The sequence below is a fragment of the Chiloscyllium plagiosum genome, chromosome 22 (genome assembly GCF_004010195.1).
Source record: "Chiloscyllium plagiosum isolate BGI_BamShark_2017 chromosome 22, ASM401019v2, whole genome shotgun sequence".
NCBI classification, from domain to species: domain Eukaryota; kingdom Metazoa; phylum Chordata; class Chondrichthyes; order Orectolobiformes; family Hemiscylliidae; genus Chiloscyllium; species Chiloscyllium plagiosum.
The window spans coordinates 33668586-33682681 of record NC_057731.1 but is presented as its reverse complement, the minus strand read 5'-3'; the positions used below and the strand labels follow the sequence as shown (position 1 = coordinate 33682681).

At 37.9% G+C, this 14096-nt stretch overlaps 1 protein-coding gene across 4 annotated transcripts in view; it reads left to right on the top strand.

Annotated features, from left to right (window-relative positions):
* Positions 1–14096, top strand: part of LOC122561187 (G protein-coupled receptor kinase 5-like) — a 231184-nt gene that overhangs the window by 103520 nt on the left and 113568 nt on the right. For all 4 annotated transcript variants that reach the window (XM_043712718.1, XM_043712717.1, XM_043712719.1 and 1 more), the window contains exon 3: positions 8408–8520. In XM_043712718.1, the coding sequence (XP_043568653.1) occupies positions 8408–8520 (113 nt within the window). The remainder of the gene's footprint in view (positions 1–8407; positions 8521–14096) is intronic.

The following is a 14096-nucleotide window of genomic DNA, read 5'->3' as shown; positions in this document are numbered from 1 at the left end:
GATAGCTAAAAATAAATGGGGATTGCTGATGGGTAAAAATAAACTCATTAAAAGTTGTCAGACCTGCTTCCTTATAGACAGAAGAATCTCATCAGACTGGAGTGCATTTTCACACACCAATGTCCTTAAGTTTTATTTTTGGGTTAGCTGGCCCTAGGTTAAAACTTTCCAGCATAAGTTTCAGATTGCTGACAGTGCAGAATGAAGAACTGTCAGGATTCACATGGTTGACTTCCAGAAGAAATTTCATTGGAATTGTGACCTGAAAAAGAGATATGAAAGTTGGGAAAGCGTAAATGTCCTGTACTTACCCTGTAACCTTTAACCTTTTTAAGATTCATATTACGAGGAGAGCAAAGTTGTTCAGCATGCTTCTCTTCTGAAAGAATTTTTTGAATAATTTGGAATTCACAAGCCATAAATCTATAAATTTACATCAAGGCACACTAAACAATTTTGTTAAATAAATAAATAAATTGGTTTCTACATTAAAATGAACTTCAAAGCTTTTCTTCATTCTCTAACAAACAGATTTATATTTCTCTACCAACGAGGCAGTAGTACTGAGATTAGTTCTTTCTAAACCACCTTGTCTGCAAAATTCAAACAATCAGTCTGTAGGCTATGACCATAGATCATGGATTGGATTTTACAGAGACTAGTGGAGTCAACTTGGCTGTCTGAAATCAAAATTACTTGGATGATTCTATTTAAATTGATTGGAAGTGTAGTAAAAAAGGTAGTAAAAAAAGCAGTGGATAGGGTATCTGGATTTTCAGAAGACATTTAATAAGTTGCCGCATTGGGGGTTGTTCTGTTAGATTTAGCTTTATGGGTTTGGGGATAGTATGTTAGTAGGGATTGAGAATTGGTTGGTGGACTAAAACCATAGTAAGTACTTGTGTGATATTGTTGGATGTTAGGGTAGAGCCAGTGTTTGGACCTCAGCCAATTATACACTATCTATAATCCCCTTAGAGGAGAGCTGCAAAAGGATGTAGCCCAGTTAAGTGATTGGGCAGAAAGATGGGAGATGTAATGGGGAGATATGAAATTATGCACTTTAGGAACAGCGCAAGAGCAAAATCATTTTTGTAATGTGAGAGACTAGTAGTTTTTGTACTCGGGGATTTAGTGACAATGTACATAAATCATAAATTAGGAAGGCAAGAAGTAGGTTAGACTTGTTACACAGGGTTACTATTATGAACAATGAAGTCTTCCTACAATTCCAAAGGACTTTAGTGAGTCTGGGTCTGGAATATTGTGTGCAACTTTGACTTGTCGACCTAAAGAAAGATATCCTTACATTTCAAAGAATGAAACAAATGTCTGCTTGTCTGATTTCTGGCCTGGAAGGGCTGAGCAATTAGGTCAATTCCACAAAAACTATTCTATGTGCTTTGGAGTTTGGAAGAACTGAGAGGTGTAATCTTTCTGAGACACACAATAGCCCTGTCTGCATTTCAGACCTATCCAGTTTTTGCTGGGTGAGGGTAACTGTTTGGGGGTAACTCTTAATGGAAGAAACTCAAATTCAGCAGGGCCATGAACTTAGTGCTGAGCGCAAACAGACCCCAGTTTGGCTGGTCAAAGAATCTTGGCCAGCAGTTTGGGAGTTATGAATTGGTGTATTATTCAAAGACTTCATGGATGTGGGTGTTGATGAGCCAACATGAAAGGTGGTGTTGAGCTGCTGTCTTGAACCACTGCAGGTCTTTAGATATAGGTCAGCCCAATGTTCAGGCATTTTCAACTCGACATGGTTCCTGAAGTCTGCCATTATAGATACTGAGTGAGTTACCAGGAAGGTACATTGTGGGGAGAAAGTCAAGGAAATTGTACTGTTTACTTTGGGTATAGTTACTTACCATATGCAAAGTGAGTTATGACATTGGGGCTCCAAGTAAGATGGCCTCTCGTATTTCTCTGCACTTGGTAACATTCAATTGATCATGATGTTCACTCAAATGACTGTGGATCTCCTCTAATCACAGTGAGTATGAGGGGATGGGGACTGGCTGGAGGGAATGTGTTGGCATGGAAGTGTAGTGTGTGTGTGTGTGTGTGGATGTGACAGCTTGTGTTTAGAGCAACTAGATCAAAATCTCAGAGAACCAAGGCAGGTCTTGTATTGGCACATGCTGGCCTCAGGTGCAATCTCTGACCTGCAGCAGATATTGATGGGGCCAACTCTATCTTGCCTCCCCAGAGCTGAAATTGGTTCCAGCTAGGACCTTTAAACCAAAGTGATGTGCTGAGTCAGAAAATTGCCCGATTCATGCAACTCATCTTGGCAATAAAAATCAGGCCTATAAAATTCTAATGCATTTTACAAAATAGACAACTTTTGTAATAGACATCACAAATAAATTCATTTAATAGTTAAGAGAATTGATAGTAAAAGTAGGCACTTGGATATTGATATTTGAAATCAGACAACGAACTGAAAATTCAAGCCAGTTTGCAGAAGGGATGATGCAGCTTGGTAGGTAGAACTTTTTTGTGATCTCCAGTTTAAATATTTCTGAACTGTACAATATTTTAACATTTTTCATTATTAGTGGAGCTCATGGTTCTTTCTTAATGCTGCTGCTTTTTCACTGCCTTTTGTTTCAGATTGTTGAATTGTAACTTGATTACATTGAAAATGATATGAATCCCACTCAAATTTTTTTATGAGTCGCATTTCAACAAATTTTTAAGATTCAGATTTGTCCAGAGTACATTTTTATTCATTCCTAAAAGGTATTGAATTGCTTAGTAACAAATCTAAAATCAGTTCACAAAATGGTTTGTCAGGCAATATGGTCAGGCAGTCTTTCAGGTAGAGAGCACAGGCATAAGGATAACCATCAAAGTTTTAACATTTGCATCTTAAAATTTCTTGATCTTTTCAAAGATATCATGTCGCAGCAAATCAGACATCCTGTTTTGGAATAGATATTTTGGTGTAGGGTTTATACTTAGTTATGTTACTGATAACCGCACAGTCTGAATTGACTGAATAAGTGTAAAAATTTAGAATGTTTTAAATAGATGAGTTTAGTATTCCAACTCAAGAATATTTTATGGTTCACGATGCATGGTGGAGGCTGATACAATTACAACATTTAAAAAGCATCCGAATGGGTATATGAGTAGGAAGGGCTTAGAGGGGTTTGGGCCAATACTGGCAAATGGGACTAGATTTATATAGGATATCTGTTTGCATGGATGAGTTTTCCGTGCTGTACAGCTCTATGTCTGAGTTTGCCTAAATTAGGACCTCCTCTCAAAATTGATCGCATGTCTAAGTTGTAGAATTTCGCTGCAGACCCTTCAACTTGAGCTTGTTTTCTTTGGTACAAAGGCACTAATAGATATACTTTAAAATTTATTTTGTATGTAAATTATTTAATTTACTAAGATGCTGATAAGTACACAACAATTAAACTAGTAAAGAGCTTAGAATTGTCTTTTTTAAAGCCATTTTTGGTGCTTTAAAATCTATTTACTCATGGCCAAAGCATCCTTCTTCAATACCTGTATTGACGAATGACACCCTGGTGCAATTTTGTTAATAAATTGACATTTCAGAAGGATGTTCTGGCTGTGAGTAACCAGATTTTAAAGCACCAAAAATGGCTTTATGGAAAAGAGCAAAGTACAGTTATGTTCTGTTACTGTGCCCAATTGTTTTGGCTTGTGCAAAATTGCGTGTGATTGCAATTTTTTAGGAAACATGAATTTTAACCTGATTAATAGAATTCCAAGTGCATCTTGGCCACAATTTCCTAAATGTGCGCAAAGCTTTAACTTTTAATGAGGGTGTAATTTTATTTTGACTGGTACTGGAAAACTGCATTTTAAAAATCAGTTAAAATCGAGAAGGAATGAACAAAGATTCCTCTTTTTGAAGTAGTCGGGAATAAAGGGTCTAGTTCATTGGAGACCTTAGTCAACATATTGCTGACTACAACCTATATCATTGTTCTGCTAATACTATATCAGAACATTAAGGTCATTTTAAAAATTTTTTACAGAGCTCATGGATTTAGTAGGTACCTATTGACTATATATTTTAAATGATGGAATCATGTAGCTATAATATATATTACTAAATAACTTCATGTGGGTATAGTAATTTTGGATATGGACGCAGTAATACATTTCATTTGTGATGGATCCAATTTATTTCATTGTTCATTTGACAGCAGCAGAATGAAGACCCTGTGTATATGGTCATCGATCCACCTATGTCTAACTTTTACAAGTTGTGCATTACCAATTTTACATATTTTCAGTCATACTTTGCTGTCAGCAGTCTTGTTTATTATGAAACAAAATTAAATCAGAACTAACAAGAGAATTAGTATCAACAAAAAGTTAACCAAGTGAATCAATCTGTGTTTATTTTATATATAAAAATACTACCTTGTTTTAATGTTCTAATTTACCAATGTTTATAGCTGTTTTAAATGTGCAAGAATTCAATATTGTATTAGCTGGTATATTGGAATAGTTCTAACCTGGTTTTTATTTTTAGACAGCAGCTTCTTTTATAAACCTGGGTTTTAAATTAATATTTTTCTCCATGGTGATTTTCAAACATACAATATAATTTGAGCAAATGACAAAAAGGTAAGCATAGTCAATTGTCAAGAGACTGCAAGTGTCTGAACAGCTTTTCTCTTGTTCAACTTTGAGAACTTCATTAATTATGCTTAACACCTCCATTAAATCACTTGTGCACTTCCTTATTCAAGGGAATAAAATTTAGTCTACCCACATAGATTAGATAGGAAGTCTGGTCTGATTTGGCCTAGATTGGTCTAGTCCTGTCATTTTCATTTGAGTCCATAAATGGCAGCTGCTATGGATTTGGAATGGAGAAACATTGAGAACCTGCTCCAATAATAATAGTAAGTTTATAAGATCATCTGTATCAAGTTCAGGTTCTTCCAAAATCCAGTTTTGGAAACAGTATTGGAGTTTTATTTATCATAATTTAACAAAAATTATCTTATTTAAAGTTTCCAAGTGTAAATGTTTTAATAAACAAAAAAAAGTAACTCGGTCTAAATAATATCTCACAAAGCACCCTTGAAGAAATAAATGTTTTTGAGATTTTTTTGGGCATATGGTCATTGGTACAGTACAGTATAGTAGCCAAAATTGCCATCTGGATGATAATTATCTGATGTTTTGAATGTGGTTTTGTTGCAAATAATGAAGACAAGAAGAAGGTACAAGTTTCTTTTCTTGGAATAGTTTAAAAAATTAAATAATTCTGGAGTATAATGAGGTCCTGTTTCCATGAATCTGATGACCTCACTGTTAAAATATTTCTTTGTATTCATTACACTCCCCTGTGACTATTGAACAGACATTCAGCATACGTAGTCACTGAAGTAACAACAATAGGACACGTTTGGGTGCCTTAAAAATGAAAGGTCACCAAGGTGCCAAGTGCTGCACTTCATTGGTTGAAGTTTCATAGCTTCACATAAAAATAGATTGTGTTGAATTGCTCTTGGATGCATTTTCATCACATGATCTGAAAACACACATTGTTCGAGCAGTAACACACAGTAGTGGTAAATTCATGGAAGTAGCAATTTTAAATCTCTGCTTAATGTGTGTACAGTTTTGAAATGGAAAGCAATGATTTGTTGTGCAAATAAGTTACCTAATCTAACAGGAAATACGGATTAAAGTGGCTTTTTTAATGTATTGACTGCAGGCCTAGTAAAATCTAAATAACACATTGATAACATTGTTTATCAGATGATGTAAGTTGGAACCAAAGTTATTTCTCGTCTCAAAGTAACAATGAAGGGTAAGCGTGTCAACATGAAGCTTTGCCTGGGTGACTAGTAGTTGTGTTGTATTGAAATAAATTGAATGGAATTAGCTGTATTGTCACATACTCAAGTCAATACAGTGAAAGGTTTACAATCGCCGCATTACATATTAGGTATAAAGGTATCTAGGTATAAATATGTAAGATCAAATTCTTAGGAAACAAAAAAATTGAAATAAAGAAATAAATAGTCTAGCATTATAGGTCACAGGAATAAAGTAGAATAGTAAAGAAGCAAGAAGTTCAGAATATCAGTCTTTCTGAACCAGCCAGCTGGCACCTAGCCTCAAAGGAAACCTCTACTGCCTCTTCCCCATCTATGCTGGACCCATCAATGTAGGAGTCATAGAGATGTACAGCATGGAAACAGCCCCTTCGGTCCAACTCATCCATGCCGACCAGATATCCCAACCCAATCTCGTCCCACCTGCCAGCACCCGGCCCATATCCCTCCAAACCCTTCCTATTCATATACCCATCCAAATGCCTCTTACGTATCACCCTCTGTGTGAAAAAGTTGCCCCTTAGGTCTCTTTTATATCTTTCCCCTCTCACCCTAAACCTATGCCCTCTAGTTCTGGACTCCCCCGCCCCCACTTTAGGCACCATCTCTTCATTGGACCCACTTCATTGACAGCACTAATGCACAGTCACCATGCACCAAGAGTCTCTGATTCCATTGTCAAGCCAGGCCTTTGCCAGGCCACAAGTCCTGCTTTGGCTGCAGGTGTTGCATTGCCGATGCCGCCATCTTGAAGAATCTGCTGCTGTTGGAACCCCAGCCTGATCCTTTGTCCACCAATGTTAAACATTCCACTAGACTGGACTCTTGTTCAGCCTAGCCCCCATCCATGTTCTCTGATGTCCAGACACACATTAAAATAGAATAGAAAAGTACAAAGTATAAGAAAGAAACTGAGAGATGTAGAAACACAAATAGAAGACAAATGCTTGCAGACGAAAAGAGAGACAAACAGAACAATACTTGAAGATGGAGAAACATTCATACAACAGTTAGTGATTAGAGAATGATTCCTTGAGCATTCAGAGAAAACTATCTTATCCTGGCACGCCTTTTGGTTTGCATATTGTTTTTCTGATTTGATTATTTAGTAGTGAGAGGTGCTGAATCATGAGGCTTCAGATTGTGGTGATATACATTTCTATTGATGGGCAAAAACACCTTTAATGTGCTTGGTTTAAGACTGTCCTTTAGCTGTTCTGCTTATCATACCAGCAGTACCACGTTAATATTCTTGATTTTTCTAAAATCTTCAGCAACTCATTGTGAACAATGTCACTGGTTTGTATGTAAAACCAGGCCTATTTCCATTTATTTTGCAACATTCTATCAAACTGTAATTCAATTCTGAGCATTCTTTAGATATAAGAAACTGCTGACTTAGTAATAGTGGCATTAGTCCCTATTTGTCCTTGCAAAATTACCATCTGCGTAATATCCTTTTGTTATAGTTTTACGGTTTTGATAGGTTAACTCAACTCAAGACTAAATGTATGCTGACAATCAGAAACAGCATGCTATATAAAAAGCTAAGAGATCCCACAAACAATGGAATACATTAAAGCTCTGGAGTGCTAACACATCCGGACATGAATGGTAGTGGAAAATTTTAATTAAAAAACTTTCCCAGCCTCCAGCCATTCAAAATATCCTTTTCTTCTGTCATATTGGGTGGGTGATCGTCTCCCAGTCCCATAATACTTAGGTTAAAAATGTTAACTGGATTAATTCTCTGTCTCAATTATATATTTACCCTTCCTTTCCAATGTGGAAGTGTCTAGACTCGAATTGTAAATTGGTGAACAGTATAGTTTGTCAGAGTGTTATTCATAGGATATTTAAGGTCATGAAAAATATAAACAAAAAGCAAAATGACGCATTCCCCAGTGAACGTATTTTCAAACTTTAGGACTAATTTTAACTTAATATACTTCTGGTGTATCAGGCCTGTTGTAGCATCTATATGTTAGTACCATCAGCTAATAATGAATGTGAAAGGTTAATACTTCCTCTAAGCATTTCGTATCATCTGGACTTGTGGACAGAACAGCTTACGATCTCAAAGGAGTCTGACTGAACATCTAGTCCAATTCAAAACATGGGTAACAATATCTAGGCTAACTTGGTAACATTAAATCAAACCCCAGGAAGTAACTTTCGTCCAAAACACTAGAGTAAGCAGACCCTGTAATTTCTTTTACTTCAGGAGGATAGTGGCAGCAATGTCAACCAACATAGAGAGATGTGTCGAGAGTGTGTTGCTGGAAAAGCACAGCAGGTCAGAGAGCATCTGAGGAGCAGGAGAATCGACGTTTTGGGCATAAGCCCTTCGTCAGCAATGTAGAATGCTGGCATATCCATACATTAGCATCATGTTTACAAATATAATAAGTGTACAATAATTGCAGTCTTTCTGTTTTGAAAATTAATCAAGTTATTACAGCAGAATTAGTCAGATTTAAGTACAAATTAAAACGGCATTAAGGAAATGATATATAAAGCACTTTTTCCTTTTCCACCCCCCCTCCCTTTTCATGTAGAGAGAGACTATTCCAGTCTGTGTGAGAAGCAGCCGATTGGAAGATTACTTTTTCGTCAGTTCTGTGAAGCACAGCCTGAACTTCAGCACTACATCAATTTTCTTGACCTAGTGGTAAGTTGGTTATGGAATGTATTTTTAATGCAAAATAAAAGTATTTGAATGTTGCATTTGGACACTTGACTGCCTCGGTTAAACAGTTTTTAAAAAAAATAGCTTGTTTAATATTTCTACCCAACCTCCACTTAATGGTTGACTGCAGAGCGGGACCAATCATTTGGGAAATCACCTTCTGAAGAAAGCAGAACCTTGAAAGATCACATTATCTACTCCATGCCCATTGTCATTGTGAGGTGCAATCATATTGTTTCCTTCTAGAATGTCTTAGTTGAAGTTTAACTATACTTCAAAGTAATTTAAATCTTATATGGTGCAGGAGGATTTGTGGATTTTACTCAGTGTGTTCAGATTTAATTTATAAGTTTAGCAAGTCTACTGCAACACCACGTAAAACTTCGACTATCCCAAATGACTCCAGCCAATTCCTACTCTGACAGCCTGTTCAACTCTGGCTGAAGCTGATCTTGGATTTGGGCATTAGCTGTAGTTAGAGCCTTTGGTATTGCAGGTAGTATAATAGCATGGATAGAGGATTGGCTGACTATCAGAAAACAGAGAGCAAGGATAGGAGGGCATTTTTTTCGGCTGTCAACCAGTAGCTAGTGTGTTGCCACCGGGATCAGTGCAGTCACAATTATTAACAAGTAAAGTGAATGTTCTACAGCCAAGATTGTGGATGACACAAAAATAGGTGGGAAGCTAAGTACTGAGAATAACTCTCAGAACTGCAAAGGCTAAGTGAGTGGGCAAAAACCTGGCAAATTAAATATGAAAGGAATATATTTTGGGGAAAATTTAAAGTTTTGTGCATTGGCAAGAAGAATATAGGACTGAATATTATTTAAATGGTAAAAGATTGCAGAAAGCAACAGCACAGAGGCATTTGGGAGCCCTTACCACAAAAACCTCGCATTCAAGTTCAGCAGGTAATAGGGAAGGCACATGGAATGTTGGCCTTTATTTCAAAGGGAATAGAGTATAAACATATCGAAGTCCTGCTAAAACTATTCAAGGCACTAGCTGCTGGACCACAGCTGAATTACTGCAAACAGTTTAGGGCCCGTTATCTAAGAAAACATATACTGACATTGGAGGAAGTTCAGAGAAGGTTCACTTGCCTGATCCTGGAATGAAGAGACCATCTTATGAGGAGTTTAGAAGAATGAGAGGTGTTCTTACTGAAATCTACAAGATGCTGAGGGGACTTGACAGAATAGATGTAGAAAGTGGTTTTCCATTCTGGGAGAGGCTAGGACTAAAGGCAAATATCAGACTGAAAAGTTACCCATTTAAGCCATAGAGGAGGAATTTTATCTCTGAGTGTAGTGAATCTGTGAAATTACTTGCTGCAAAGAGCTTTAGAGGCTGGATCTTTAAGGCTAACACAGATTGTTAATCATTAAAGAAATCAAGGGTTATGGGGAAAAGGCAGGAAAGTGGCGGTGAGAATGATCAGATCGACCATGATCTGATTGAACGGTTCAATGGACTGAATGGTCTACTTTTGCTCCTGTGTCTCATGGTCTGTATATGTACCCAATTAAGCTCAGTGTAGATTAGGTGCATCCCATATGAAGCTTTGCTTGATGTACTTAATTTCTTTTCAGTTGGACCCTGGTGTCTGTGTTCCCACATTTTCATTAACATCAATTGAGCTACTGTGTGGAGTGACTAACAGTAAGCAAAAGATATGAAAAGCAAGCACTCAGTTGCTGACGTATTATGACCACCAGGCCAGAAAATTGTTACTTTGAATCACAGGATAAACAGGTTTTACAGCCTGATGATGCAATTCTAAGACCCCGATGCCTTTTTGGTGGTGCAGCAGTTGCAGTGAAATATTGAACAGATCTGTGTTTTGATACCTCAGGTAGGTGTTGAAGTCCAGTGACACGATTAAAGAGCAGGAGATGAAAACTGCAGATGGCCAATGTCCCTTTGTAACATCATCCCCTCAGTGAACAGAAGCAAAACACAGGTTAACTTTCACCTGATCACTGTTGAGAGATCTGTAACTCGTAGTAGCACTTCTTTTGTATTTTGCTCTGGTCCACTTGCTCCTCCTGTCCATTTTTCAACATTTTAAAAAACTATTATTTTCCAGCCACCTTCCATTGGATTGAAACAACTTTGTTAGTCTCTCCACATGCTGCCAAACCTGCAGAGTTTCTCTTGCACTTCTTGCTTTTATGTCAGAATAGTGTTGTCTTTATACAAGTTCATTTATTCTATTTTACAAGGATTCAAAGTAAAGCTGAATCAAGTATTTATATCTGTAAATTCATTAGCCATAATACCATGAACTATACTGAAGTTGTATTAAATGAGGTTAAACTGAAATTCAGATTACAATACCTTATCAGCTGCTTAATGTTGATTATTTACAGAGGACAATTAATACTGTAAATTGATCATTAAACTAAAGCAGAAATAGCAGACAGAAGTTGACTAGGTTTTAATATAAAGCCAATGGCATTTCTGAAGTTGAATAGATTGATTTTGTTACTTGTGCATTAATATTTTTTCCATTTTCATATTATTAATTCCCCGTTTAAGAAGTCCATTTAGTACAACTGCAATGTTCTGATTTACAGGTGAGAATAAGGAATATATTCTTAAATATATTTTTTGTGTACATCTGCGGTACATTCCCTCATTGTTCTTGAGAAGGTGGCGTTGAGCTGCTTTCTTAAGCTGCAGTAGTTCATCCCAGTGTAGGTACACCCAAAGTGCTGTTAGGAAGTGAGTTCCAGGATTTTGACCCAGTGACAGTGAAGCAATAGCAACATTGGTTTAAATCAGGATGGTGTGTGACATGTTGGGGGGTAGGGGGAGAGAGAGAGATGAATATTTCTGGGAGTCATGTTCTAATACATTTAGCCTTCTACATAGTGGAGGAGTTGAGAGTTTGCTGTTGAAGGAGTCTTGCTTTGTTGCTCTGTTACATCTTATAGATGGTACTCATTGTTACTACTGTGTGTAGTTTTGGAGAGAGTGAATGTCATTGGTGATGGTTGCTGCTGCTTTGACCTGGATGATGTTGAGCTGCTTGAGTATTTTTGGAGCAACACTCAGCCCAGCAAGTGGGGAGTATTCCATCACACTCCTGACTTGTGCTCTACATATTGTAAACTGACTTTGGGAATAAGAGGATAAGTTCCTTCTCTTGAAATCCCCAGCCTCTGCACTGCTCTTGCAGCCTCTATTTATATGGCTGTCCAACCATGTTTCCGGCCAAGGGATCCCCAAGGTTATGTTAATGGGAGATATCAGCTTTGGTAATGCTGCTATGTGTTAAGATTAGATTCTCTCTTGCCCTACACAGTTCTTGGCTGGCACAGGTGTGGCTAGAATATTACATGTCACTTGTCAGACCAGACCTGAAAGTTGTCTCAGGTTTTGCTGCTTTCAGACATGTACAGCTTCAGTCCAGAACTAGAGGGCATAGGTTTAGGGTAAGAGGGGAAAGATATTAAAGGGATCTAAGGGGCAACATTTTCACACAGAGGGTGGTGCGTGTATAGAATGAGCTGCTAGAGGAAATGGTGGAGGCTGGTACAATTACAACATTTAAAAGGCATCTAGATGGGTACATGAATAGGAAGGGATATGGGCCAAGTGCTGGGAAATGGGACTAAATTAGCTTAGGATATTTGGTTGGCATGGATGAGTTGGACCAAAGGGGCTGTTTCTGTGCTGTACATCTCTATGACTCTAAGTTGTGAATGACACAATGATGAAGATGTCAAAGTAAACACTGAGAATGTAACTTTCAAAAAGAGTTTCGTGATTTACATATGAAAGAAGAGAAACTAAAATGGTCATTCTAACAGATGAGAGACTCAACAATCAAGGTATTTTTCAAGGTATAATTTCAGTTAGATCACACTGTAAACATTTGCTATAAATTCTGTGCCTTACAATTGTGTATTCCACAACCATCTCATGAAGGAGCAGCGCTCCGAAAGCTAACGCTTCCAATTAAACCTGTTGGACTATAACCTGGTATTGCGATATTTTTAACTTTGTACACCCCAGTCCAACACCGGCATCTCCAAATCAAGTATTTGAGAGAAGTAACTGAAAATACAAGTTAACAACAGATCAAAATCCTGGAACTTCCTCCCCATGACATTGTGGGTCTATCTAAGATGGACTACTGTGGTTCAAGAAGGCAACTCGGAGTGAGTAATTAAATGCTGGTCAGCCAGGGACACCCACATCTCATGAATGAAAACTAAAAATTGATCAACAGCAATAATGCCATCTTTGATTCTGTCCTGCAATAACTATTCTTTTCACAGAACCTGGGGCAGCCCCTAAAGAGCCTTCAAAGGCTTGCTCGTTCTGTGCTGGACCAACAGCACTGTTGGTGAGCTTTACCTCCTTTGCAACCTTTATGTTGTTCTAATTCCCAATCTGTCTCCTCCCTCTGTAGAATAACGTGGTGGAATGTCCTGAGATCCACAGTGATTCCCCAACTTTATTTAATCTCACCCTCTCTGTCCCTAGGGAAGGGATTGACAGTGGGAGTGAATGCAGCAGGTTTGCAGAGGGAACAACAAGCATCCCAAGCACAGCCACAGTGTGTCTGTGCAGTGACTTTATACTCCAGAAATCACCCTGGCTACATGTAGACTGCATCGTTAGTCTTAAAAATGAGTTGAACCAAAGTGAGCTATTTTTGAAAGAAATCTAATTTATTTATTATAGTATTTCCAATGGGTAAGAAATGCATAGTAACAAAATATTATACCACTTAGGAAGCTGATCATTTTGTTCTTTGTTATTATATTCAAGTTAGGCAGCTGCCCTTTGAATATCTCACATCATGCTAGCCTAGCTAGAAGGTGACGTGGTAGAAGGCACGATGGATCACCTCCACAACCTGGGTATTGGAGTGGAATTGTAACTGAGTGAAGTGCCCCAGAAATTTGCCCCAGAGTCTTCTGATCTACACAAATAACTCAGCCTGAAGTTTCGTGCTGACAAACTAAGTTTAAAGGTGGGAGAGAAGAACAGCCAAAACTCTAAAAGCCTTGGATGGGCAATGAAGCACTACCTAGATTTGAGTTCATGAAATCCAGTTCGAGAACTTAAGTGTGTCTAGCACCTTTAACATAGTGAAACATTAAAGTCCTTTACAAGTGCTTTATGAAAGCTCAAGGTTAAATGTGAGAGGCCAGCTAGGCATGGTGAAATAAGAAAGGAGTAGACACGGCAGCCTACATATCTACCCACCATTCAATGTGCCAATGTCTGTTCTTCACTTCCAACTTCACTTTCCCACCCTCCTCTCCATATTCATTGATTCCCTGAGGTCAAAATCCATTCAATGTTGTGATGTGAAGAATTCTGTGGATTCCCCAAATTAAAGGACGTCTTCTCGACTTATCCTAAATAATATTCCCCTTATTGTGAGACTGTGTACCTATGTACTCATCTTCCGCCTAGGAACCCTCCAACCACAAGGGATGAACTCAGATTTCTCCAGTTTCCTCATTTCCCCTCCCCCCACCTTGTCTCAGCCAAACCCCTCGAACTCAGCACCGCCTCCCTAACCTGCAATC